This window comes from Elgaria multicarinata, chromosome 1 (assembly GCF_023053635.1).
Source record: "Elgaria multicarinata webbii isolate HBS135686 ecotype San Diego chromosome 1, rElgMul1.1.pri, whole genome shotgun sequence".
Classification (NCBI taxonomy): domain Eukaryota; kingdom Metazoa; phylum Chordata; class Lepidosauria; order Squamata; family Anguidae; genus Elgaria; species Elgaria multicarinata.
In genome coordinates, this window is record NC_086171.1 from 139,426,349 (window position 1) to 139,453,187 (window position 26,839).

Here is a 26,839-nt window from a genome sequence, read left to right on the forward strand (position 1 = left end):
AAAAGGCAGCAGCTGACTAACCAGTAGCTATTCGCTTAGGCCTTGAAAGGAAGCCTGTCACCACAACCCCACCTCCACTGTGCAATTCCCTATGCAGCATGCAGTGCACTTCCATAGGAGTAAGTAGAGGCAAATTCTTCTTGTGTTCTGTCCATTGGCTGCCAGCATTGGACACTCACAGTGGGTTCACACAACATGACAACCCACATTCAGGGTTGAGAATGGGTTGAGTGTGAGTTGTTGCTGAACCGTGGGTTGTGTTGTGTGAGCCCAACCACCATCTTGTTGGGAGAGGGATATAATAGTAAAACCCGATGCATATTGATTTTGAACGTGTTGTTGTTGAGTAGCTGGTGAGCATTGCTGTGCACCTTATTAGAGGAAATGTCCAAAAAGAGATTGCACGAATGCAAAACAATGAGAAACAAACCTGTGAGATGTCTTAATCTCTGGTTCACTTTTCCTTTGCCGAGCTTTTAGATGGCTTACCATGGTACAGAAGCCCCTTAATACAACACTTCTGGTTTGAGATAGATATCTCAAGCAATTTTCTTACCTTTTCAAAGATAGATTGTAGGTAGTGTTTAATTTTGTATCCTTGCCTGGGTCCCAAGTACATGTCATATTATTCGAATTCTCATGTATGACACAGGTTAAATTGGCCGGCTTGTCAGGCAGATCTACAAATTACAGAGCATGCACGTTTATGTGAATTCAAAATGCATAAAGATAGTTAATGGGTGTCTTCTCCAGTAACCAAATACTCTACCATGGCATCTATTATTCAAACAATACTGTCCCATGCATATCTACTCATAACTAAGTCCCTCTGAGTTCAATGTGACTTACTACCAGATAAGTGTGTACAGCATTACAGCCTAAATTGCACCTTTTGCAAATATTTTTAAGTCCAACAATGCTCTTTTCCCCAAGAAGATAAAGGGAGAGCAACATGAGTGATGAACGTAAGCACACTTAATGTGGAAGCAAATTCCATTGAAAAGAATGGAGTTCACTTACAGGTCTGTAGTTCAGGAGGGGACCACCAGTCTTATGTAATGACTGTCAGGAGAAGATTTAAAATGTTTTGTGACCATTATGCAATCCTTTGTTATCTTACAATTCATTGTTCTAAGAACAAAGTTTAAAGTTGCTTACAAGATGATATTCTTTGAACTAGCCTTCAAAATGTGTATGTCGCCAACACTGGCCATTTTAGAAGATGCTATAAAATCAGTTTCTGTTCATTCTCTTCATTTGGAGGAGCCCTTCTTCGCATCCCACCAATGCAACATATACGCTATGGTGGGACAAGGGAGAGGGCTTTCTCTGTTGTGGCTCCCCGACTGTGGGATACCCTCCTCTCCACAGTGTCATTCTTATCTATAAATCAGTGACTATCCCAAATTAAGAACATAAGAAGTGACATACTGGATCAGACTGAGGGTCCATCTAGTCCACCACTCTGTTCACACAGCGGCCACCCAGCCATCGACCAGGGACCAACAAAGCAGGATGTGGTGCAACAGCACTCTCCCACCCATGTTCCCCAGCAACTGGTGCACACAGGCTTACTGCCTCAGATACTGGAGGTAGCACAAAACCATCAGGGCTAGTAGCCATTGATAGCCTTCTCCCCCAGGAATTTATCCAACTCCCTTTTAAAGCTATCCAAATTGGTGGCCATCACTACATCTTGTGGTAGTGAATTCCATAATTTAACTATGCGTTGTGTGAAGAAGTACTTCCTTTTATTTGTCCTGGATTTCCCACCAATCAGCTTCATGGGATGATTCCTGGTTCTAGTTATTTATTTATTTATTTATTTATTTATTTATTAAAACATGTATATCCCGCCCTATATCACAAGGATCTCAGGGCGGCGTACAGATAAAATCATACATATAAAACAGGACAATAAATGTACAATTCTAAAACAAATTAAACCATTAATATGTTAAAACTTATATGAAATTTTAAAACAGTAAAATCCAATTAAAACAAGACAGTATTTTGCGAGAGGGAGAAAAATGTCTCCCTATCCACATTCTCCGCACCATGCATAATTAATTGAAATTATCTTGATCTAGAAGAAAACCCATGCTGTATACACGTAAATTACTTACAGCCCATGCAAAATTGTGTTCCACATATGACTACCCTTTTGTTAGGACATTCGATGCTGCATATAACTGTAGAAAATGGATTTTTATAATCATGAAGCAGAAGTTGAACTGTAGTTTTGTTTATCACTGACAGCTTGTTGTTGATACGGACGTCATTTATTTCCATATATATATTGGCATTTTGACAGAATTCTTTATCAGAATGACAGTTTATGGAAATAGTCTGCCCCATTTGAATCACCGTGGCTGGTTCTGTCCACACATGCCCATAACACTGTGTAGAATCTGAGAAGGGGAGAAAACAACAACACCCAATTACTGTAAATCGCTTAGGAATTGTTTTGAGTATCAAGCCATATTCTTTCAATGGTACTCATCTAATCCTGAAATCTAATGTAGTCTGTGAAAGGTAAGGCAGGCAGTACAAACTGAATCAGTTGCGTTGATGGTGGATAGCACTTTCCAGGAAGAAGTTTTGGAATGACAACCAGCACAAACAGCTCATATAATCCTTGCCTAAGTGAGTCATATGTACACATGTTTTAAATTAGATATGAAATGGTCTGTAAACAGGAATGTGGCTGCAGTAACAATTATGCTAAATATGGTACAGGCTAGCTCCACAATCTCATTAAGGGCTGGGGAATGCTGGAAGTTGTAGGATGTTTTCTGTCTAAACATTTAGAAGGATTGTGCCTTAAGGGACCCCACATGGAGGAATTGCCTAGGAGTTCCCTAGAAGAGATACTGCACTCAAAAAAATACCAGAGATAAAATCTACCTGAGATCATTACTAGAGATAAAATGTTAGTGAACATTATGCTATCAACCAACTACACTCTTGTTTGGACTGCGGTTCACCTTCTTGTATTTATTTTCAAATAAATGTGAGAAGCTGCCCGGTAAACCTATTATAAAAATGACTGATATTAAATACTAATCTGCAGGTGTGGCTTTCCAATGAATAATGGGCCCACTCAAGACCAATTTATTTATTTATTGCATTTCTATACTCCCAATAGCGAAGCTCTCTGGGCGTTTAATTCATACAACTCTTTCAGTGTGCCAAGGTATGGGTTACTCAGTGTGTGGTACATGTTATTATTTGGCACAGACCTGATAGTCTAACTGCTTTGCTGCACAGCTTGACTCTGGGCCATCCTGCCAACATTTGGAAACTCAGTTGTCTGATGAATTGTGCTCTGGGTGCAATTTTGGTGCTCTGGTGGGTTAGTCTTCAAAATCTAATATAGACACTAAATCCCCTCCAGGCAGAGACTATTAATTTTGATGGTTCGTACAGTTTTCATCTGTGTTTAGTAGGAGGGAGAGTAGAACTATATCAGCCTCCTGGCATAAGGCTGCCAAATACTAGATGAAACATGAACTCCTGCAACTTGAATAGCTGTCTGGCAGGTTTGGCTTCTGATGACATCATAATGGAGGTCTAAGCCAGTAGATAGCAAGGAATCTGTCAATACACAAGTATCAGCTAATTCTGAACATTTTAGATTCAACTTCCACAAACACATGACTGAGGGGGGAATTATCTTTTAAATGATTTTGATCAAAAAGGAAATAGCACTATGACTTGAGTTACCAAAAGTCCAACTGCTATTTTTCAAATCAGGCTAGAGATCTGCCTCAGTACTGATAAATTTATTTTTCAGAATAATATCAGTGCTGACAGGATGCTCTTCCTAGAAAGGTGTATCTGTACCACATTTCTCTTTTAGCTTGCATTACTATCTACTCACTATGCATTAGTATGTAACTGTTGGATCCTAGCATATATTCTCAGAACGACATGAACATCTTTTAAATTTGGGGCTACTGTTGTCAAATTACTCTATCCAAGTGAATCCCATATGCTCAAGCAAGCAGTTTATGGTTGATTGGGCTCACATAGTTATAAAGAAAATACCTTATTTGTAATAAATCCTACATATGTATAATTAGAAGTAAGTCCCACTGAGTTCAATGGAGTTTACTTCCAGATAAATGTGCATAGGACTGCAGCCTATGTATGTGTTCCCCTAAGATCCAGTCCTTTCTTTAAGATAACTTTGATCCTTTTCGGACAATTGCCCAATTATCAAACATATCTTCTTTGAGTACATCAATCTAGAGGATACATATTCTCAAAGAACAGATAATGTTTAGTAATTTATCAAATGTTCCCTTTTTCCTTGATGTTCCCTGCTGTGGCAGCTATAATGCTTAAATCAGACCAAGATGAAGCATGCCTGGAATGTGGAAATTCAAAATCAGAAGCATAGGCAGCAAAGGAGTACTAGGTACAGACATACATAGTATGAATGGTGAGTACGCTGTGGATCTGAATTCACCCCTTTTTGGCTAGACGTACAAACTTCCTTAGAGAATCAAGTACAGGAACAACTGGAGTTTCATTTCCAGCAGAAGCCAACTGGAAAGATTGCTGATTGGCTGGGCTTGTGATAATCGCAAAGCCATTTCCCTACTCCGACTTGGAAGGAGCATTTCAAATTGACCAAACAAAACAGATTGGCTTCAAACAAACAAAGGATGCTGAATAAACATTTAAGCCATACACATACCGGACAATTAAAAAAAGAAAAGAAATGAAGCCAAAAGCTTGCCCGAAGTATTGGGGGAAAGATGGTAATCTTTGGGGCAAATGAGGAGCAAAGGGGAAGCAGAGTTCCCCCACAGCAGAAAACCCAACACTGGCTCCTGTAGATCCATATGCGCTGGGTTCACACAACACATTAACCATCTCAGTGTGGGTTGTTGAACCTTGGGTTATTGTGTGGTCTGAATGCAGCATGTTTTCCAGGGGTTGCTCATTAATCATGCAGTGTTTTATTAACCACCCTGAACCGAAAGTCCAACTGGTATTTTTCAAATCAGGCTAGAGATCTGCCTGAACAACCCAACAAGAAGCTATGGGTTTTCGAAGTGGCTTGTTCGAGAAAATAAACCACAATGCATGGTTAACAAGCCACCCTGCGGGAAATGTGCTGCATTCAGACAACACAGCAACCCACCCTGTGGAAAACACACTTTGCTTAGACAACATGTTAACCCACCCTGGGGGAAATTCACTGTGTTCAGACAACACAATAACCCATGGTGGGTTAATGCATTGTGAGAACCCAGTGGCAATCTAAAAGGTATTGGGAACTCTCTAACCAGATCTCTGCTTTTGCATAAAGTTGACAGATACACATATGTAAACTGTAAGTTGGATGCCCAAATAAGTTGGCATGGAATTTTTATTCCTTTCACTGAGACCTAGTATCAGAGAAGATGGAAGTCTCTATGTTGATAATATGATGTCTCTTGGCCTTTAGCAAAGAACCCATCACATTTGTTCTGTTTGCCTATGAATGTGGAAAATTAAATCCCAGGCCTTTAGTCATCCAGATTACTCAATCAAGTACAGTTTTCAAGTGAAAGAATATGGTAATCAAGCATTCTTGCTGAATGAAAACTAATCATCTGCTCAGTGCCCACCCTCACCCCTGGTATTAGGGGTTATTCTACCCACAGTAATGGTGCTCTCAATTAGCCCAACTATTTCACAGAAACCTTTGAGACTGACATCTGCATTGATCTATTCTGTGCCTGGATCAGTCTACTGTTCTGCCATAAAGTCCAATCCCATGCATGTTTATTCAAATGCCCTTCTCTATGGGCAGTATCAAATGCTGTGCCTTTACTGAGTATGTTGCATGAGTGGGACCCACCACTATCACAACAGGCAGGCAGTGCTTCCTACAGCAACCCAACATGGCAGTGGAGTTCCCTTTTGCTATTTTCACAGACTGGTTCCATTCAGTAAATGACTGCTTGGTTTCTTTCTGGTTGCTTCAGGAGGTGCTAGTGGTGGGTCCTGTTGGCACGTAGGCAGCGTTGGATACTGCCCATTGAATATTGATTTTTTTAAGAATATTTTCTTAATCATTTTGATATTGCTTCCTTAAAAGAAACATGGCAAGCTGATAGCAAAGTTGTAAAATCTAGTCATTTACTGTCTCCCAGTCTCTGTTGAGAAATAATATTTAGCTTTACCTTCACCTGCTGAACAGGTATCAGAAAGAATGACTTGGTAGATCTTGCAGAAGAGTATGTATAAGACTACCAACACTTTAGGTGTAACCATCACTGAAAAGGTGTTGGATGTCAGAAAAAGGGCATTGCCTAAAAACAAAGGAAACAGTGTTAGGAGTTTTCTCTGTTAAACCACAGTTTTTAAAGAAAAAATATTCTCCAAAACGCCATTGATAGAACATTGAACATAGACCTAATAAATTAGAAGGGATGTGCTTGATTTGGGAAATTTAGTTTCTTTATCCATTCTTATCTCTATAGTTAATTCTACATCCTTTTCCTTAACAAATTCAACACAGCTCTGAGTGTTTCAATAGGTTACGATAACTTCTAAATGCATACTATGAGAATTAGTAGGCTATGATAACTTTTAAATACATTCATTCATACTTAATATAATTCTGCTAATTGGTAGCTATATAAATATACGTCTATTTGAAGATAAGCTGGGGAGGCAATATTGAGAGACTAGCAGTGCCTAAAAGTTCCCTTGGTCATGTGGAAATAGCCTGGTATCTAGATTTCAAGTCAAATGTAGAATTAATGTACGGAGACATCTTCAGAAGTATCGAGGAAACTGAAATGTGTATGTTAATTGCTTAAGTATACACAATGTCTGGTTTGGCTTTAAGTTTTTGAAGTGTGACGCACAGCAGACCTCCCTAAAAATGACTGAGTCATTGGCCCCATTCAGACAACACCATTAATCCTGCTGGTTAAGGGTTTTGAGTTAAGCAGTAGGGTTAACGGTGTCATCTAATATATATTTTCCTTAACCAGGTGCCTCTGCTTACTACTTTGTGTTTGGCTTCACTAACCCTGTTCTGCAGCAGGGTTAGAAGCATTAACTTTGGCTTAAGGTGTCGTCTGTGGTTAAGGGGCCGAAATCATAAAGCTAGCAGTAGAGAGTGGCCTAAATTGCACAACTGCTGGCTCTCTTAGCGCAAGGACTGACGGGATACAGGGCGGAGCATTCGGAGGACTCAGGCACTCATCTAACTGCTTTGTGGTTAGCATGTGGTTAAGGAAACTGGGAACCGGACAGGGTTAACAGTGTCGTGTGCAAGCGTCCGGCTTGTGGTTAGTGCTAACCACAGAGAAGCATAGTTAAGCTAATCACAGAGCCCTCAGTGTTGTCTGAACGGGCCCATTGTTAATATATATGCAATCTATTCACCACTGCAATGTTTGCCGCTTCAGACTTTGTAAAGTGATGCCACACATGCCTGACGTATGGAACAAAACATTGTACAAATCATATTGAACTCAAAATGGCTGCTACTCTGGGTTTCAGTTCTCTGCTGGTGTTCCCCAGAACTGCTTCACTTCATGGATCTTTTCATAGATTAATTTTGTTGCTACTATCATTTCAACCATAATCCTCCTCCCAGTTAGGGTGACCATGCAGCCTACTTTATAGTGGACAGTCCTCTGTTTGAAAGGCTGACAGTCTAATCCTCTGTTTGAAGGCATCCTGTGTATGAACAGCTGTCCAGTCCAAGTCTGGTTCAAAGATAAGAACCGTAAGGATAGCAAGCAGGGGCCTTGAAGACGCCCATCAACAGTTGGCACCCAGACAGCAGACTGAGCAGGCACACAGATCACCTCAGCCAGTCTTCCACAATATGGTCAGATGTATTGTGTTTTTGTTTACATTGTGGTAATTGCTTTGAAATTTGCATCTATTCATATAAATTAGCATATGCAAACATTATACAAAACTATGGATAATTCCTACTTTATTCCCAGTTTTGGGGTTATCCATTCCAATTTTCATAAAATCAAACTCAGGAAGGGACTAGATGGTCATCGAGACAATCTAGCTGAAAGTGCACAATAGTGGTGCATCACAAAAAGGTATCAGCCCCGTAAATGGCTCTAGTTCACTTGAATAAGAGCAGTAACTGACATCTTAATGAAGATGAGAAGCTCCATCACAGCTTGGAAGAAGCGCTGGCTAATGCTGGCTACCAACACTTCTCTGTGGACATGCAGTTACTTCCTGTTTTCAAACAGGAAGTAAACAAGGTGCACGAGGGCCATTCAGTCCCTCGTTGTGAACATGCTGCTTCTCCCACACACAGCAGGAGAGGGCAGCAACTTCGGTTTAAAAAATATTTCAGCATTTTTCTGGTTTTTCTTGTGGCACAAGAAGGCGTGCGAGAGAGGCAGATGACGTCATGTGAGTTACCTCCGAGGAATCCGTGAGTGCCCAGTAACGAACATGCAATAAAACACTCGTCAGATGGAGCTTTATGTTTCATTGAATATAAGTAGCATAGCAGGCTATAGGCAGAATTTGCCAGCAAAATCTCCAAGCCCCATAGAAATTAATCAGCTGGCTACAGTGAGAATTGTGTTTGGGATTTCAGACCTTTTTCATTGCAATCTGCTGGGGAATGAGTGGAACAACATAAATATGAGGGATACCCTATTTCCCCTCTGGCTTATATTATGCTCTAACAGCACTGCCACTAAGAATATAAGAAGCTGCCTTACACAGAGACATTGCCCTGATCAAACTAGGTCAGTATTGTTTACACTGACTGGCAGCAGCTCTCCAGGGTTCCAGACAGACATCTTTCCCAGACTTACCTGGAGATGCTGGGGATTGAACCAGGGCCATCTTGCACGCAAAGCAGGTACTCTGCAACTGAGCTATGGCCCTTAACAAAAATTTCAAGGAATCCTCCTAATCTCACCAAATGGCAAAACAGAGAAAGTGTTTTATCGGGAATAAAGACCAGAAAATAGGGACTGTCCCTAGTAAAGACTGACATCTAGGGTGCATTCTCTTCCAGGTTAAGTGGTCCACTGAGGGTGTCTTCAGGGAATAAACCTGGAACAGACGGTAATGAGGTGAAGTACCATCATAGCCTCCAATATTTTACAGATGAAAATGACAACACTTGTGTATTCTCAATATCTACTACTCTCACGCCAAGGTTACTGCATATCTCCTTGTCCATTAAAGAAGGCTCCTTTTGCCTGCATTCCTTTACCCTCCAATAACCAGGCCAATACTGACTTCTGAAGCAGCAGGTGTCAGTAAACTGAAAATAATTGCATACTTTCCAACATTTCACAAATAAAAATAGGGGCCTGCTCATAACACCCAGTGAACGTGAGAAGAGATTGGATCAGATCAAAGGTCTATCTAGACTAGGATTCCCTACAGAGACCAACCAGATGCCCATGGGAAGCCCACAAGCAGTACAGGTGAGACACCCTCTCACCTGTGATATCCAGCAATTGGTATTCAGAGGTATATTGTTTCTGATACTGGAGGCAATATAGCCATCATGACTAGCAGCCATATCCTCCATGAATTTATCTAATTTCCCATTAAAGCCATCCAAATTGGTAGCCATCAATATATCTTGAAATAGAAAATTCCATAGTTTAACTATGCTCTGTGTGAGAAAAAAACTCTTTTTATCTGTCCTGAATCTCCCACCATTCAGTTTCGTTGGGTGACTCTGGGTTCTAATGCTATTTTTTTGTGGAGGGTCTTTTCCCTATCCACTTCCTTCACACCATGCATAATTTTATACACCTCCGTCATGTCCCTTCCTGATTTGCTTTGTTTCTAAGCTAAAGAGCTCCATGAATGTTTCTTCATAGGGGAGTTGTTCCAGCTTCCTGATCATTTAGTGTTAATGTGCGTGCATTTTATATGCATGTGCACGAGAGACAAAATGCATCCACCACCCCAGCAAGTCATATTAACAAAATGTTAACAAGGCATCCTCAATAAACAACAGCAGGGATAAAATAGAAAAAGCAATTTTCAAGGGACAGGTAACAAAATAGGGACGGTCCCTGGAACAGTTGGAGAGTATGCAGTCACCTTTATTTTCAATGAGGTTTGAAAGAATATTTACTCTTACAATAGATCTGGGGTGCTTTCAGATGGACAGCTCCTAGCACTACTAATCAAAAGACATTGTGAGTTCTTCCATCTTTTCCTTCTTAAAGGTAATTGGAGTGGGAGAGAGACAGGAGAAGAGGTGGAAAAACATGGGAGACGGTTAGAAGTGGAAGATGTCTCATCTGGACCCCCCACCCCACTTTCGATAGAATTCTGTGAATGAGACAGGGCAATTGCACAATAAAAGTTTCAACCAATAAGCATCCCAGGTTGTACTTAGGTTAGTAATATACACAACTCAAAACACGTTCAGCCACATTTGCTATCTGGACAAGCAGTTATGGAGGGAATAGAAAGGAAGCAGTGTGCTGGCATTTGATGTTCACCTGTGTGCATTTATATGCATCAGCATTAGAGAATTAAGGGAGCTGTCATCAAAAGAATTTTAGTGGGGTGGTGTGCACAATAAAACATTTTTAAAAGCATTGTCAACTCCCCAAACGAAAAAAAAAATAGGGACGAAATAGAAGTATTTTAACAGAGACAAGTACTAGAAAGTATGGAATGTTCCTGTTAAACAGGGAGAATTGTAGCATTTAGGAAAGCCAAGACAATCCCTATTACCAACTTAAACATGAGCTTAATGTTTAACTTAAACTAAGCACCTTCCTTTATTGCATGCTCTGACATGATTTAAATAACCAATCACAAATAATTTATAACTGCAGTATAAGACATGCAGACCCACATATTTATAATACAGTGTAGAAAATCAAACGTATTTCAATCCTGTTAACAAAGATCTGGAGGAAAAAATTGTACAGAGTTTAGTCTTATCAATTGTTTGAAGCTACCTTATTTTCCATCAGGCCATGTGTCCCGCTCATGTGCTGGACTTGATTTCACTACTAAAAGTCGCAGAATGAAACTTTCCTTCCCCTTGAAGGTGCATCATTTAGAATTCTCTGCTAGATGAACCAATAGAGAGAAGGAGAAGGAAGGAGTTTGTGAGCCATGACCTACATTACCAATCACTTGTGAACATCTTATTGTTTCTAGTTTAAGAAACTTTTACTCTGTGACTCAGCCTGTGGGGAAACCCACAGCTCTCAAAAATCTGCCTTCTCTCTCCTGACCCCTCCCACCTCCTTTGCAACATCAAAGTTTGATCAAAAGTAACTTAAGATGCAAATCCTATGTATGTTTAAACAGGAAAAAGCCCTATAACTCCCAGCATGCCCCAGCCAGCCCTGCCAGGAGTTGTAGGGCTTTTTTCTATCTAAAGATGCATCCTTACACTCTCAGACAGACACGTTTCTACACTGGTAGCTGTCTAGAAAACTAACCTTTAAGGGTTTGAAAAACAGTGTGATAAAATATAATCAGTTTAGTCAGAATAACGTTCTCTAAGGCTGCAGTCCTATATCCAAATGCAAAAGAAGATGGGGCTCTTATGCCTAAAATAATTGTGTAGAAGAGGGGATTTCAGTGAGTTAAGATCCTCTTTTGCATTTAGCCACCCCACATTTACCTTGGAGAAAGCCCCATTGAACTTTATGAGACTTACTTCACAGTGGATGTATATAAAGGTTGCTCTGTAATTCTCTCTAACTATACTGACATGAGTTTGGAGCACTATGGTCATCAAAATTGGCCACAGTCCTGGTCAGGGCTGGTATCAAGGATAGGCATGGTTGGGCACTGGCTGAGGGCCCACATCCCAGCAGGGGCCCATTGACAAGAGCCCCCTGGACTTGCTCCTCCTCTTCACCATGGCAACCTGGATGTTTCACCTGCCTCTCGTTCTGCTCCAGACAATGGTGGCAGGGAGGAGGAAGAGGAGAAGTGATAGGTGCCTACTTGCTCACTGACTCGCTGACTGTCAAGCAAGTAAGTGGTAGCAATGATGAGAGAGTGAGGAGCAATAGCAGCTGGTGACAATGGCAGTGGAAAGGTAGACTCATTGAGCGAGGGCCCCCATTGAGGGTATCTTGTCCAGGGAAAAAACCTTCAAAAACCTGGAGCAGGCACTGGCTCCTAGCACTACAGAAGTCCTACCGAGGGTTCTTTCAGACAGACAGCTCCTTGCACCACCAGACATTGCTCTTACAGTGTAAGCTACAAGCAGAATTACAATGGATGTTTTCACACTATGTGCAGCTTTAGGTCTGGTCAAGTCACTGGCTGCTGGCAAAGCACTGAATATAATCAAATTGTTGCACAGGGTGTGTGTGTGTGTACACACATACACACACATTTGCACAAAAGGATGTAACAGCCAATTACATTAAACATAACACAGTGATCAAACACGGGATACACTTGATACACACAATCAACATCAATCGAAATTAATTAGGAACACAGCAGGCTGATAGTAATTGTATATATAAAAAGCTAGAGGAAAGTATTTCAAAACATTTCCCCCCAAAGTCTTACTCAACAGGTCCCTCTAGCATGTTCCATCACATAGGGTTGATTGACGCAATCACTTCATATGTAGCCAGTCAGTCACTTACGTTGGATCCTGGTAATGATTGTTGCAGATCAAGCCACTGTTCCAAAACAAAGCTACATGAACTGGCTAAAGGTCAGCAGCTCTTCATAGAGACCACTGCTATATGTTTTGAAATTGCAGCTTGGAAGGATTTTCAAGCACGTGCAATAGCAGCAAAACTGACACATGCATGATTTTTCAGACATAACAGCATACATGGGTATATTTTATAAATACCTGAAGTCATTGAGTCCTGTGTTGTTATACAATGCAGATTATTTACTGACGAGCAAAACATTAATACCACATTTATCTCACTGGAAAAGGCTGAAGATGAACTTAAAAATAGTGTGCTCAAAGATAAGCATTTCTACTTTGAAGGCTTCCTTCAATTTATTTTTGGCAGTAAAAATGTGTGAAGAAAATTGCCTTCCCATTTCTTAGAAAAACCCCAACCCCCTAAAAAAAACTTCTTCCCTTCCTCATTCCTGCTCATGTGACATTCATTACAATGCAGGCCTGTGTCTTGCGGAACCTGGGTTGGTCACCATAGTTTTAGCCAATGATGATGAAAGAATGAGAATAGAGAAGTTCTAACAGACTGTGACATTCAGAGGACACTTTGTGGTTATGCCACAGAAGGCACACGGAGAGGTGTTGCAACGAAAAGGATCCCTGTTGTTCTTATCACAAATTGCTTTCTAGATTCCTGTGAAATTCTCTCCCCCCCCATAAAAAAAAATGTTAGGTAGCTTATAAGGGCAAGGCCCTTAAAACGTCTTGATCTTAGCTGGGCTTGTGACATAACAGACCCTTACACTAGGCCCGTCACATAAACTCTTCTCAGGCCGAGCACCACAACTTGAAAACCTGAGGGAGAGTTAATTAAAACCTTTCCCCTAGCTATAAGGGAAACAGGTTATATATAGGATCTGCTCTAAATACACTGTAGGTATAATCTGGTGTGGGTATTTAATAACTGTAAGGCAGGTAAATAATGCCAAGCTGCAACGTGGTATTTGGTAGCTAACAAAATAATATGTTTATTGTTGTTTAAAAGCTTTAAATAAAATATAATACTTTAAACCCTGCCTAATTTAAACTCTCCACACACCAACCACCTCACTCTCTTTACAGCAATCATAAATCCCTAGACTCTACAAATAAACAACTCCCCCACAGGCACTCATACTCAAACTCCCCCACAAACTCTCAACACTCTCCTTATATATAGTCCTTCCCCCACATCTATTACATCATAAACCACATCCACTCAGTTCTAACATTCCATACTTACCAGTCATACTAATCCAGACATATGCAATATAATCAATTGTGGGGTTACGCCAAAGGGCCTTACTTACAGCACTGATTCCGGGAACAGAGCAATTTAAGCTTCAAGACAACATTCTTTATTCTGGTATAAATTGACTATCCTTAATAGTGAAGGAACAACTCGGTTCTTAGTATGCCCCAATACTATCTGCGTTGTATATCCTATGATTCCTGCATGAAAATTAACTGGAGAAAGTAGAGGTTTTGTTTGCTTTCTAATGATATAAGTTTTTTTTTAAAAAAAATTGATGCTTCTCAGGCCAGATCTACACCAAGCAGGATATAGCACTATGAAAGCGGTATGAAAGTAGTATATAAGAGGCAGGAGCCACGCTACTGCTTTATAGCGGTATTGAAGTGCACTGACAACTGTTGGTGCTCATTGACACATACTATATACCGCTTTCATACCACTTTCATAGTGCTATATCCTGCTTGGTATAGATTTGGCCCCAGTTTGAAGCTCAGAACTTGCCAGAATCTTTTTATTGAAAGATTCTATGGACAAGTGGATAACTCCTTGCATTATATCATTGGGAGCAATAGGCCCAGTACCTTAGCAGCAGAGGGGACAAGGATAAGCTTCTTAGTAAGCAGCCTTAGTTTGGTTTAGTTTTAAAATAAGTATTAAAATCTATAATATTGCTTCATGGTCTTAGTTGGTAAACATTTTGCTGAGTCAAGACAAAATGTGTGTTATTTTAAAATAGGTTACATGAAATGTAAACTATGTAAAGCATACTTTCTTACTGATTCAGCAATTTTATTGTGTTAAGTGCTATTAAAACCTCAATTCTGAAAGGAATAGGAATGATAAAAATCTAGCATTAGAAGCTTTCAGAAAAAATAGGAGAGAGCAGATAATGGGTTGTATCCAATGTTAGTCCAACTTAGAGTAAATGTATTGAAATGAATGGGGCAAGTTAGACTAACAATGGATACAAGCCAACATTCCTAATCCATCTTCTATGTATATAAAAGGAAGTGATTTGTTATATCTATATCTAGGATGGTTATAGGCTTAGTGAAAAAATTGTATGGAAAGGGGGGAATAATGTAGAAGGAGCAGAAATTAAATTCAGATAGATACAGCAGGGGGCAGGGCGAGGGAGGGAGTTGCCCAGGTAACAGAAGGAGAATGTTGGCAATTGGTGTGGTGGGAGGGGGAAGAGAAGGAAGAATGGAGAAGAAGGGAGTCATGGCTCAAGACAGTCTTCTTGAGCTCAAGACAGTCTTCAGGAGATGAAGAACAAAACAGACCCCTCCCACAAAGGGCTATGGGGGTAACCAGGGCACAGAGGCTGTGCCTAGGGGCCCAGGCAGGCATAATGTGTCCAACTCTGGCAGCTGCATAACTTTGATTGAAGGTTTCACTGCATCCAACTCTGACAGATGTGTAAGCCTTTGTTGTATCAAACCAAGGGCTCTTTTCAACCTGTGCGAAGCCGGGACTGTTTGCTAGTATTTGAATATACATTCCTATAAACAAATAACACCAATACCTTTTCAGGAGCCAGAAAACCCTTCTGTCTTTGTTTACATTTCATAATGAAAGCTCCAAGTTTCTCTGTAAAAATGTTTTGTAAACGTCATAGCAAATTATGGGCAGTATCCAACTTTGTTATTCAGCTAGCACAAATGAGGTTGTGCTAGTGGAAACTAGGTTCTAAACTATGGGCCAGAGGAGAATCCAATCTTCCAGTCCTGGAGCCTGCTTTACTTTACAGTAGCCTTCCCAAACCTAGTGCCCCCCAAATGTTTCAGACTACAACTCCAAGCATTCCTGCCTATTTGCTGTGCTGGCCGGGGCTTGAAAGAGTTAAAGTCTAAAACATCTAGAGGGCACAAGGTCCATCAATGCAAATAAATGTGGTAATCAAGAGTAGAAAACAATGGAGGTAAATGACAGAAAATATGCATGATATAGTCCTTCATCGGGCAATATAAGAACATAAGAAGAGCCGCGCAGGATCAGATCAAGGGTCCATCTAATTCAGCACTCTGTTCACACAGTGGCCAACCAGCTGTCAACTAGGAGCCCACAAGCAGGACATAGGAGCAACAGGGAAATTCAGAATAAATACATTTTCAGATTTGAATATGCTGACCATACAGCCGCCTCTTAGGAACACAGGAAGCTGTCTTATACGGAGTCAGACCATTAGTTTATCTAGCCCTGGCTGTGTTGTCAACACTGGCAGTGTCTTTCCATGATTTCAGGCAGAATCTACCAGGAGATGCTGAGAACTGAACCTAGCCTCTTCTCTGTGCAAAGCATGTACTCTACCCACTGAGCTATGGTCCCTCCCTGAGACCCTACTTGGTTGCAGCACATTGTTTTTCTACCCTTGCTGGCCTATTTTGGGGTTCCCATCTTGTTGGATTATGCAATGTACAGGGATCTGCCTCCATTGGTGTGTATGGGGCAGTCTTTCCAAGCAAGACAGCTCTGCCTGTACACTAGCATTTCCCATAACTTTAAATCAAATCACTGCATTGGGCTAAGTATATTTCAGCATTATAGTATTAGCACACTTGTTCATATGAAACAATGGATATATTGTCAGAGAGGTCAGCTTTATACTGTATGACTAAATTCATATGCAGAAAGGCTGGTGAACCTGATTGTCTACAGCAGAGGTGGGCAGAAGCCAATCTCCAGATGTTTTGGAGTTCAGTTCCCAGAAGCTCCTGACAGCATGGTCAATGGCCAGAAATACTATAGTATCCCTAAGAAAAAGTGAACTACTTTGCATTCCTCTGCAAATCAGATTCATTCTTGCTACTCATTCTTCCTTGCTTTCCCAATTGTATTTAAAACAACAACACCTACCTCTTTTCCATAGGGAATGAACAATAAACATGGCCCACAGAGTACACGTAAAACTTGATTTTATGAAACGGTATGAGAAGAAAAGACTGAGCAAATATGACATGATTGAGGTAAGTATGTAGGCAATAGGAATAGTTTTGATTCAGCTTTGAAATGTATGTTTCTCACTTGCATTTTTATGACTTTCGATTAATTATTTTTATTTGTGAACCACCCAGAGAGCTCCGGCTATTGGGCGGTATAGAAATGTAATAAATAAATAAATAAATAAATACTGCCCAATACCAAAGCTCTCTGGGCAAAATAATCAGAACTTTTATGATGTGCCTAGCATCCATTGCTGGAGCATCCAAGGAGCTGAGGAAAGGTCCAAAGGCCTGGGCCGACCTACTTGCAGTGACAGAGGGATGGATCTCATGCATGTAGTGTTGATACCATGCTCCTCAGGCTCACTGTACTTATTCATGTGTCTGCCTCATCCACACAAAAAGGAAGAGGTAAAATGGAAGGTGATATTTTTGCAAGGAAAGATCTGTATAGGAGAGAGGAGCTCACGCCCTCTCTCTCCTACCTTAACTCTCCGTATTTAATCGCTTCAGCGACTTCCCCCGCCCCCCTGTCCTGTTTACATCTGTAATCAGTTTCCTTATAGAAGAAAAATCCTTGCAACTACAGAGCATTGAGAGATCAAGCAAGGGAAGGGGGAGAGTTCAGCTCCCCTCACCCATTTCGCATGTTACATTGAACTTGTAGTGATGGGGGTTGGTGCCCAAGCACTGAGACTCAGCATGGTGTAGTGGTTTTAGTGCTGGAGTGGGACTCAGGAGATCCGAGGTATAGTCCCCAACCAGTCATGAATCCCACTGGGTGACTTCAGGACCGTTATTGACTCTACCTCACAGGATAATTGTGAGGATAAAACGGAGAGGAGGGAGACCATGTAAACAACCATGGATTCCTTTCAAGAGGAAAAAAAAGTAATAATAAATAAAATGTAATAATAAATTAAAAGTAATTTGAGCCCAGTACAAACTTGTAACATCCCCCCCCCCACACCCACCCAATGGGTTGGATCCAGGATCTGCCTTCCCTAAATGGAGGGAAGCTGCTTCTGCCCAGTTTTCGGAGAGCACAGCCCCACCACCACCATAGAGCTCACTCCATTCAACAGGGTCCCCTGACTCTCTCTCTCTCTCTCTCTCTCTCTCTCTCTCTCTCTCTCTCTCTCTCTCTCTCTCTCTCTCTCGCAATTTCAGGGGGCTCAAGGGGCTGCTGTGGATAAGATCCAACCCAAGCTCTTCTCTGTTTTGAAAAATTGGAGGAGTTATTTTATTTAAAACATTTCTTGGTCAACTTTCAGGGTAGGAGCCCTTCCAAAGCAGCATACAACAATAAAACACATTACAAAAAACTAATAATAATAATAATAATAATAATAATAATAATAATAATAATAATAATAATATTTCTTACTCGCCTCTCCATTCTGATCGAGGCAGGGAACAACAGTAAATATAAAATACATAAGATACGAAAAGACAGTAAAAACAATAATGACAGCAGCAAACATTCTTAAAACAGTAAACGCTAAAAAAAAACCAGGGTTGATTGCTGTCCTTTTAGGGTTCAATCCTTATGCAAGTTGGCTGGAGAGTGCTGGGAGTTGTAGGACTTAATTTCTGCATTAGTTCCCTTTTTGAAAGAATTATCTTCCTGGCTGCCCTATTTTCATTTATAAATCAGACTATTTATTTTATTTATTTATTTATTTATTTATTTATTTTCAATATGTATAGGCCACTCTCTAATAAACGTTCTCAGGGTTATTTGCAGGGTGTTTTTGTTGTTGTTAAAAATCAAGTTTTCAAAATGCAACAATAAAAAGAGTAATATGATAAAATGTGATGCATCCTTAAAATAAACAAATTAAAATAAAAAGAGCAGAGGATAAAATGTAAGAGCTAAAACTGTTTTAAAATGTTTTAGGGGCTGGAGAAAATAGAAAGGCATTTGCTTTGCACTGACAGGACATTAAAGTTGGTGCCAGGTGAACCTCCCTAGGGAGGATATTCCATATCTGGGGTGTCACTACAGAAAGGGGCCCTTTCACTTGTAGCCACTCAGTTGCACTGCACCTCACCTGGGGGCTCTCTTCATGGGGTTTTCTTGAGGCTTGGGTATATTGTTAGGTCCTTGACACGTGATGTCGTGGCCAGGGCTCACCTAACCACCTTGAAAAGTTACGGTATGGCAGAATGTTTTACTGTGTTTCTTTTAGTTGAAGCAGCTCCCATGTGCTTGTTCTGCAATGTGCCCCCATTCCTCCACATTAAATCCTGGGTGTGCCTGTGACCTGACCATGACATGGTCAAGGAATGGGGCTGTTCCTGCCCCCCATCACTCCTTCTCCCATTCCATTTGAGAGCCATAATTAGGCATTTCCTTATTGCTGCCTTCTTCGCTTCTCTGATGTTGTATTAATTAGCTTCTCTGATGTTGTATTAATTAGCTTCTCTGATGCTGCAGTAGTTCGTTTCTCTGACACTTTGTTTCTCTGATGTTATCTAGCTTCTCTTCTCTGATGTTGCGCTACTTAGCTTGGAGTAAATAGTATAGGAAGCGTGCTGTAAATGGGGCAAAATTGGAGTGATGGTGTGCTCTCAAGGTGTGGGGTTATCCCTCCCCCTTCCCCCCAGTCATTCCTTTTCCTAACCTGTTCTGTTATTAGCTCTGGTGCTGCTTTACTTCACTTCTCTGCCGCATTAGTTCACCCCAATCCAAAACTGTGCATATCTGGAGGGAGTTTCTATTTTTACTTTGTTCTTGCACAGCTGTGCATCTCTGGTTTATTATAACTGCACATTTCTGGAGGGAGCTTTTATTCTTTACGTTGCCTTAACACACCTGTGCATCTCCAGTTTGTAAAATAGAGATCCCCATCCCCATTCATACAACATAGCAGGGGGATCCTGGAGAGGGGTGAGTAACAATCCTCTGTCTTATTCATGATGTTGGTTGTAACCTGCCCCCCCCCCCAAACTGGAAGTACATTTTCCCAGCACCGAAAAACTGGGTTTTAAGGACGACTGGCTCTGCTGTGTAACATTGACAGAGTAGAGCCAATTTCAACATACAGCAGAGAATAAGAATAACGCACTTTCCTCCCGTGTTCATCAAGATGATGCCCTGCTGTAGGCACCTTCTATGAGCCTGACTGCATGCTCAACCTGTATTAATGAAAATAAACAAATATTAAAGTACTATAGATCCCTAGTACTCAATCCTGTCCAAAACGAACAAACAAAAAACCCACATGTAATGCTGTTCTGGAACTTTCTGGCCATTGTGACAATGGAGAGCATACAAAATACTCTATACCAATGTATGTTGCATCTGTGGGGGTTTTTCACACAGTGCCGAGAGCTTGGGAAACTGGAGTTAAAGCCGTATGTGAGAAATCCACTGACATTTGACTTTAAACTGGATTCTGAATCATCTAGAGCTTTAAAATCAAGTATTTCAGAAATTCAGTCTACTCAACAGAGCTCAGTTCTACAGCAGGAAAGGTGAGCTCTCTTTTTTCTACTTGAGCTGGCATTTATTTTTGGCATTTATTGTTGATTTTATATAATAAGACAAACCCAGCTACTTTGGGTGGAGGATGCTACTGTACATTGTAGAACTGGCCTACGGACTGATCAAATACAGGGATTCCTTGGATGAGTTTTATAATATAATTATTGGACAAACTAACAATCAGTACAATGGAGAAAGGGCCATGCTTGGGTCACAAAAATAAGGAGCACAGTCAAATATCTAGTGTGCAATAGCACTCCTCACCCTTTGGGTTCAACAGCTACTGACTGGTGATATTAGAATGTTTTTGATTTTGTTTTAAATGTGGATGTGAAACCATGGAAGATCTATTTGAACTTTTCTAGAACAGATCAAGATTTCCACAGTGCTGGGCTCACACTAGCCCTGATCTTGCCGTAGTAGCTCAGGAAGAACACTTTACTGCCTAGCAACTCGCTGAAGGGTGGGGTAAAGTAACCAATTTGTGGTTTGAGTGCAAACTTATTCCTTCCTAACACAGGCCGAATCTAACAGGAAGACATCAGCACCCACTACACAACTTCTCTGATATGTGTATATATGTGTCCACTTCGAAAACTAATTCCGTGAACACAAACATGCTAATTAGAATCAACTACGCTAAAAGTAGACAAACGATTGTAGTTATTTTCGGCTGCCTTTTCCAGGCAATGTAATAGTATTCAGCCATATAATGATGCCTACTGTAGTTTACAGCTGTGTCCTTTTAGTACTTGTAGGCCTGTATCCGGGTCATCAACACAAATAACTAGGAAGAATGACTCTGGCAAACCTGCTGTGAGGCCATTTAGTGCTCCAAATTACCTGAAACGTAAACCAAGTGATCAGAGAGGTATGTTTATTATTTTTATTTATTTGTTTTTAAACTGGGAGTCTGCTACCTTGGCCATTATTGTACAACTAACTGTGTAATCTGGATTCATTGCCTTGTGTTAATGTGACAAACTGATCTGTCTGCACCTCCAACCCTGTGAGGTAGGCCAGGCTACCGGACACACTTTTGTCTATATTCCTCAGAGGTAGTGCTGCCACCATTCACACGTGTTTTTAATATCCCTTATCCTGTTCATAATCCAAACAGGATTGTGGCTTTTATATACGGGGAAGGAGAAACCCTTTTTCAGAGCTTCCTATTACTTCCTTAGCAACCAGGTCAGCATGTTTACCAAGCAGTCTAGCACATGAGTAAGGCCACAGCTAGACCTAAGGTTTATCCTGGGATCATCCAGGGTTCGCCTCTGCCTGAGCACTGGATCCCTTGTGTGTCACCTAGATGAACAGGTTTGACCCCTGGATGATCCAGGGATAAACCTTAGGTCTAGCTATGATCTCAGACAACTCCTCCAGGTTAGGCAAGACAATCAAATAAACACCAGTTTCCAATTCAAGGTATTTATTAAAGAACCAGAGAGAAGAAGTTGCTTTTTAAAATGAAATGAAACATCAAGCTAGCTCACTAATGCTTATCAGGAATCCCTGAGTAACTCATCAAAGCAGCTTACAGGTGGAAAGAGGGATGAGGCCCACTTCGGACTCCAGGGCATGAAAGAGTTTTGTCTTCGGTTTGCCAACACACCTGGAAAAGAGACATTTCACAAACACCGGTATTTTGTGGGGGCTTTGGGACAGTTCCTAGAGAGGAACATTAAAATCTACCAATCAGTAACCTGGGACAATCTGGTTGTTCACCCTCTAGGTGATTTCTGCAGTATCTTTTTAACATTAGCTGAATGTGTAGAGATGTAAAAATGGGGGGGGGGGCAATTGCAATCTGGCCATGGGCTTTGTTCAGAGGCTTTTGCAGAAAGAGGTGGTGATGGTGGTTGGTTTGTCACAATTATCCTGGAGTTTGCACTATCCCAGTTTTAAAGTTCAAGTTCCTAGTTCTGAGGACTGCAGAAGAAAACTTGAAAATGGACGCAAAAAGGTTATGGGCCTTAGACGTTATCAAGGCAAAGGCAGTGACTCCTTTATATATATCTCCCATCAACCTCAGTTTTTACTTTGTCTTTTCCCCATTGCCTTCTAATATTTTTTTTCTCTTCTCTCCTGGTCTAGGGAGAAAAACATTACAGTTTGTAATGTGACAAAATATATTTACATAAATTCTGCTCACAGAATTTCGGGATGCCTGGCTGAAGAATTGTGTTATTTGAAACACTGGGCATGTTATTGTGTTATTTGAAACACTGGATACCTGCCGATATCCTGGGGATCGCCCCAGGATCATCCCTGTGCATCCTCATGATGCACAGGGGATCCCCGGAGCAGGGACAGATGATCCCTCCCTTTCCCCGGAATATTGGCATACCCTTTAATCCCGTTTTTCCCCGCGGTCTTGGGATCGTCCGTCCCGGTTTCATCCCAGCTCCTCGCGAGTAACTGCGAGGAGCCAGGAACCGAGCATAGGGCATGGAGCTCTTCAGGAGCTCCATGCCCGTCGGGGGTGGGGTGGGGAGTATGAAGATTTTTTTAAAAAACCAACCACTCACTTTTTTGTTTGAGCGCTCATTTTCATTAAAAAAAAAAAAAAAGCACAAAATGGTGGGCACAACCTTCTCCATCCTCACTGGATGTTGCGTGCCGTGTGTAAACTGAAGGGGAGGATCTCGTAAGCATTACACCATGGTATCCTCTCCCCTCCCTCCCGGAAAGCCTGGAGGTCTAGACATGCCCACTGATATCTAAGCTTCCTGTCATATATGATTCTGAATGTTTCAATAATTACTTTTATTTATTTCATTTTTATAATGCATTATATGCTGGCATTCACTTTGACACCTTACAGCATGTCTTAAATACTGTTTAACTATTTCGTTCTGTATAAGAAACATCCTTACGTGGGTGTATACACACATGTACAAGTGCATAACAGTAGCTCAATCTCTTGCAGTTGTAAGAGTAATGTTATTTTCTGTGTGTCGTTATTATTTTACTATTTTACACCTGGGAGAGGGCATTTAGCCATGATGAAAATCTGCCTAAGAGTTGGTGCTTCCAACATTATTCAACACTCGGTCTCCGTGTGCTGCTTCAAACATTGCATGTAGACAGATATATATTTAGGTGTACAGCAAAAATGTAGTGTGTGAACGAGAGAAACATGTCTTTGGAAATGTGTGTATCATACACATTCATTTATCAGCGAGCCTGGATGGATGGATCACACTTATATCCCACCTTTCATGGCCATACCCTAGCTATGGGATAATGATTCTGAGAGAAAGGGTTTATTCACACAGGGTGAGTGGGTAGGAGAACTGTGCTGCAGGGAGAGGTGGGAAAACCACAATGCATATGCCACTCACATGATCATTGTGTGTTTCTTGGGAAACCCCTGCTTTCGATGGGAGATAAATGACGAGGCCTGCTAAGTAATCTACAAAGCTTTTATTAAACAATAAACATCTCTTCCCACCTGAAGAGAGTCTAGATTTTTGGAAACTTCCCCCTGGGCAAAATTATGCAAACTAAGTGAGACAATTGTCCTATCAAGGAGAACAGAAAGCTTTTTCTCAAAGTGTGTTAATTCAGAGAGGCTATTTCCGGCGCAAGCTCACAATGCCCTCCTTTCGCTCTGTGCATTTTAGCCTGTGCCTGACCCTAGGATCAGTTAGCTGATCGATGGCGTCTCCTTCAGAAGAATGTTGGCTTCCCACTGCCTCTGTAAGATTTGCCCTTGACGAGATAAGCTCTAGAGAGAGATCAGGACCAGCTGGAGGAGAAAGTGTGAGAGCTCTGTCCCCCACTGGTACAGGCTGGCCTGTGTCTGGGACTGACTCCTTTACCTCAGAGTCTGATTCTGATTGATTACCTGAACGACCTTCCAAAACAGAAGGAGTAGGGCTAGACATGACAATCATGGACCAATGTACAGCAGTGTGCTTCTCTTACCCATCCCTGCAGCATGGTTCCCTTGTTGACCTCCTGTTGCAGTGGCCGTGTATCCCAGTGGCCACTAAGGTAGGAATCAGTTTGCACCGGCCACTGCACCCATTGTTATGCTATGGTGACCATCGAGTTCAGCCACATGTGCTAGAGCATCCCAGATGCTCTAGGTGGCTGTCACCATGGTCACTGGTTTTTATTGATGGAACGGCCAGATTTATCAATGGAGTGCTCTACAGATGACATGGTAAGTCACCACGGGGCCCCTTACCCCCATTTCAGAGTGTGGGCACCCAGAGTGGGTATTTTACTGATCGTGGGCAGGAAAAATGCGTATCATATGACATATTAACCCCATGGGCGCTCCCAAATGTGACCCATGGTGGGTTAAGCATTACATGTGAACCCTGCCACAGTGAATGGCTCAAGGTCTTACAGTAAGTTTCTTTGCTGCGTGGCGTGGTCCCAGGCCTAATCTTAATCATTACACCACACTGGCTGCAGCTTCCTTCCAAGGGTAGAGCAGATAGCAGGCCTGGGTGGCTATTATATCATATAAGTGGGACCTGCAACAAAATGTTGCAACAGGGAATGTTCCTGTTCAAGGTTTCAGCCAATCAATCATGCCCCTTTCAAGGATACTCCATTCCCCTTGTTTTCCATCTCCCTGCCCACATTCCCGAATAGTCGGCATTCTGTGGCCACTGAACACGCTCAACCCTTAGGGTTCCCCCCCTCCTCTAAAGAATGTTTGTACTTCTATAAACCTAGAGTTTGCCCAGACCTGCTGATACTTCCATTTTATGCCAATTTGGGTACAGAAGGATCCACATGTAGCGAATATGTTTGCTCTTAGTATATAGGACATGGAATTACCCTAAAGCTGATGAATAATATACTCTCTTGACTATCCATCTGAGTTGAGGACATGTAGAGGTGTACCTGGTGCTTGCTCTATGATCATAGAATACTGTCCCTTTGAAGAATGCCAAAACTGGATGTTTTTCTAATGGAAAGATTCACTACATGTTGATTTATTCCAATTTTCTTTCATACTATATTTTTAAGAGAACCTACAGGCTTTAGGTGGTGGCTTCATGATCCTGAAGCAAAAATCAAAGCTAAAACCTGCTCATTCCATCACAGAAGGTCAGAGAAGGCCAAAAAGAGAGGTGAGTCACTGGCTATTTCCATAAAACAGTGATTTAGCACAAAGTTATACCTTTATGTTTTTCGTCTTGTCCTTGTTAGCTAAATGAACTTTTAATTTTTAACTTAATATTAAACATGAATACCCCACCTATTTTCGCCAGAGGAACTCAAGGTGACTTATAAAACAAAGCTTCATAGTAACATAAAAATAATCCAATTTCAAAAACATATCATAAAACATAACCATAAAGGGATGAGCATTAAAATAACAAGCAAGAAAACATTCAACCATATACCTTCCTAAATAGTCATGTTTTAACTAAACACTTAGATGAACATAGTGTCAAAAGGGAGTCTTTTTTTTTAATTAAAATTTATTTTAGGTATACATTGTTACAGATAGAAAATAATATATTTGCTTCAGCCATTGCAATTAATATACAAAATACATTAATCATAAAGTGCAACTAAGATTACAATCCTATATTCACTATTGTTCATGTTCTATTGACCACAATGGTACTTTTTTCTGAGTAAACATGTATAAGATTGCACTGTAAACAGATACGATGACCAAATCAAACATTATACAAGTGAAAATGTAAAACATCATAATGGCCCTTATTTTAATGGCAGATGCTAAAAATGTTGAGAGCTTTTCTGTCAACAGATTGTCTTGGTCTGCAAGGAGAAAAGCCACATCAAAATCAGATGAACATCCTTGGACAGATAATAACACTGGAGAAATTAATTCTTTCTCCAGATCTCTAAAAAACACACACAACCTAATGGAGTTTTGCTTTTTTAAAAAATCCTCAAGTAATGCTGAAGGCAGAACATTTGATCATACACTTGAGAAAGCTGTTATTTGAACTTGCAAATAAGATGTCATTGTATTAGGAGGACCAGGTGGCAAATAGTCATATCAGGGACATAATTTTCTTGTAGCAAATTGTTCTAATGTTCAGTGTCAAAGAGATGCTGCCTTAATAGATCCTTTACTTTCCTAAGAGGAAGATTTATACTCTTGTGGTGAAAACCTAACTTTCAGCCAACTGCTCTTATGTAAGTCTAGCACAACTAAAGGAAGTAAGTCTGATCACATGAGGTGATGAGATTAAAGAGGAAGTCACTTACCTTAGGCTACTTTGTAACATTGTACCCATCATACTAGAAATTTGCATGGGTTGTTCTACCCATAGACCATAGTACTGTGTCACAGGCAGCTGGGTTTTGTGTTATTGGCACAGATGTTTTCATACTAGTGGTTCAGACTGCAGTTGGAATGGCTGTTCTCCTGGGGAGAGAAGGGTCAGGCATTCTGACTGACACACACAGTCTTTATTTTATACATTTTCATTAAACATTTCACTAAATGCCACAGTCCCTCAAGTGGGACACTGTATTCATTAACAAATTAAAAATAA

At 40.9% G+C, this 26,839-nt stretch overlaps 1 protein-coding gene across 1 annotated transcript in view; it reads right to left on the reverse strand.

The window, feature by feature from the left end:
• The window catches only part of IL23R (interleukin 23 receptor), a 68,936-nt gene extending 42,367 nt beyond the window's left edge, over nt 1-26,569 (reverse strand). Inside the window, exons 1-5 of the mRNA XM_063134511.1 lie at nt 26,550-26,569; nt 21,875-21,948; nt 6,183-6,311; nt 2,127-2,411; nt 557-680 (exon numbers count right to left, since the gene is read on the reverse strand). Coding sequence (XP_062990581.1) covers nt 557-680; nt 2,127-2,411; nt 6,183-6,311; nt 21,875-21,948; nt 26,550-26,569 — 632 coding nt within the window. The remainder of the gene's footprint in view (nt 1-556; nt 681-2,126; nt 2,412-6,182; nt 6,312-21,874; nt 21,949-26,549) is intronic.
• Nucleotides 26,570-26,839: the final 270 nt, after the last annotated feature.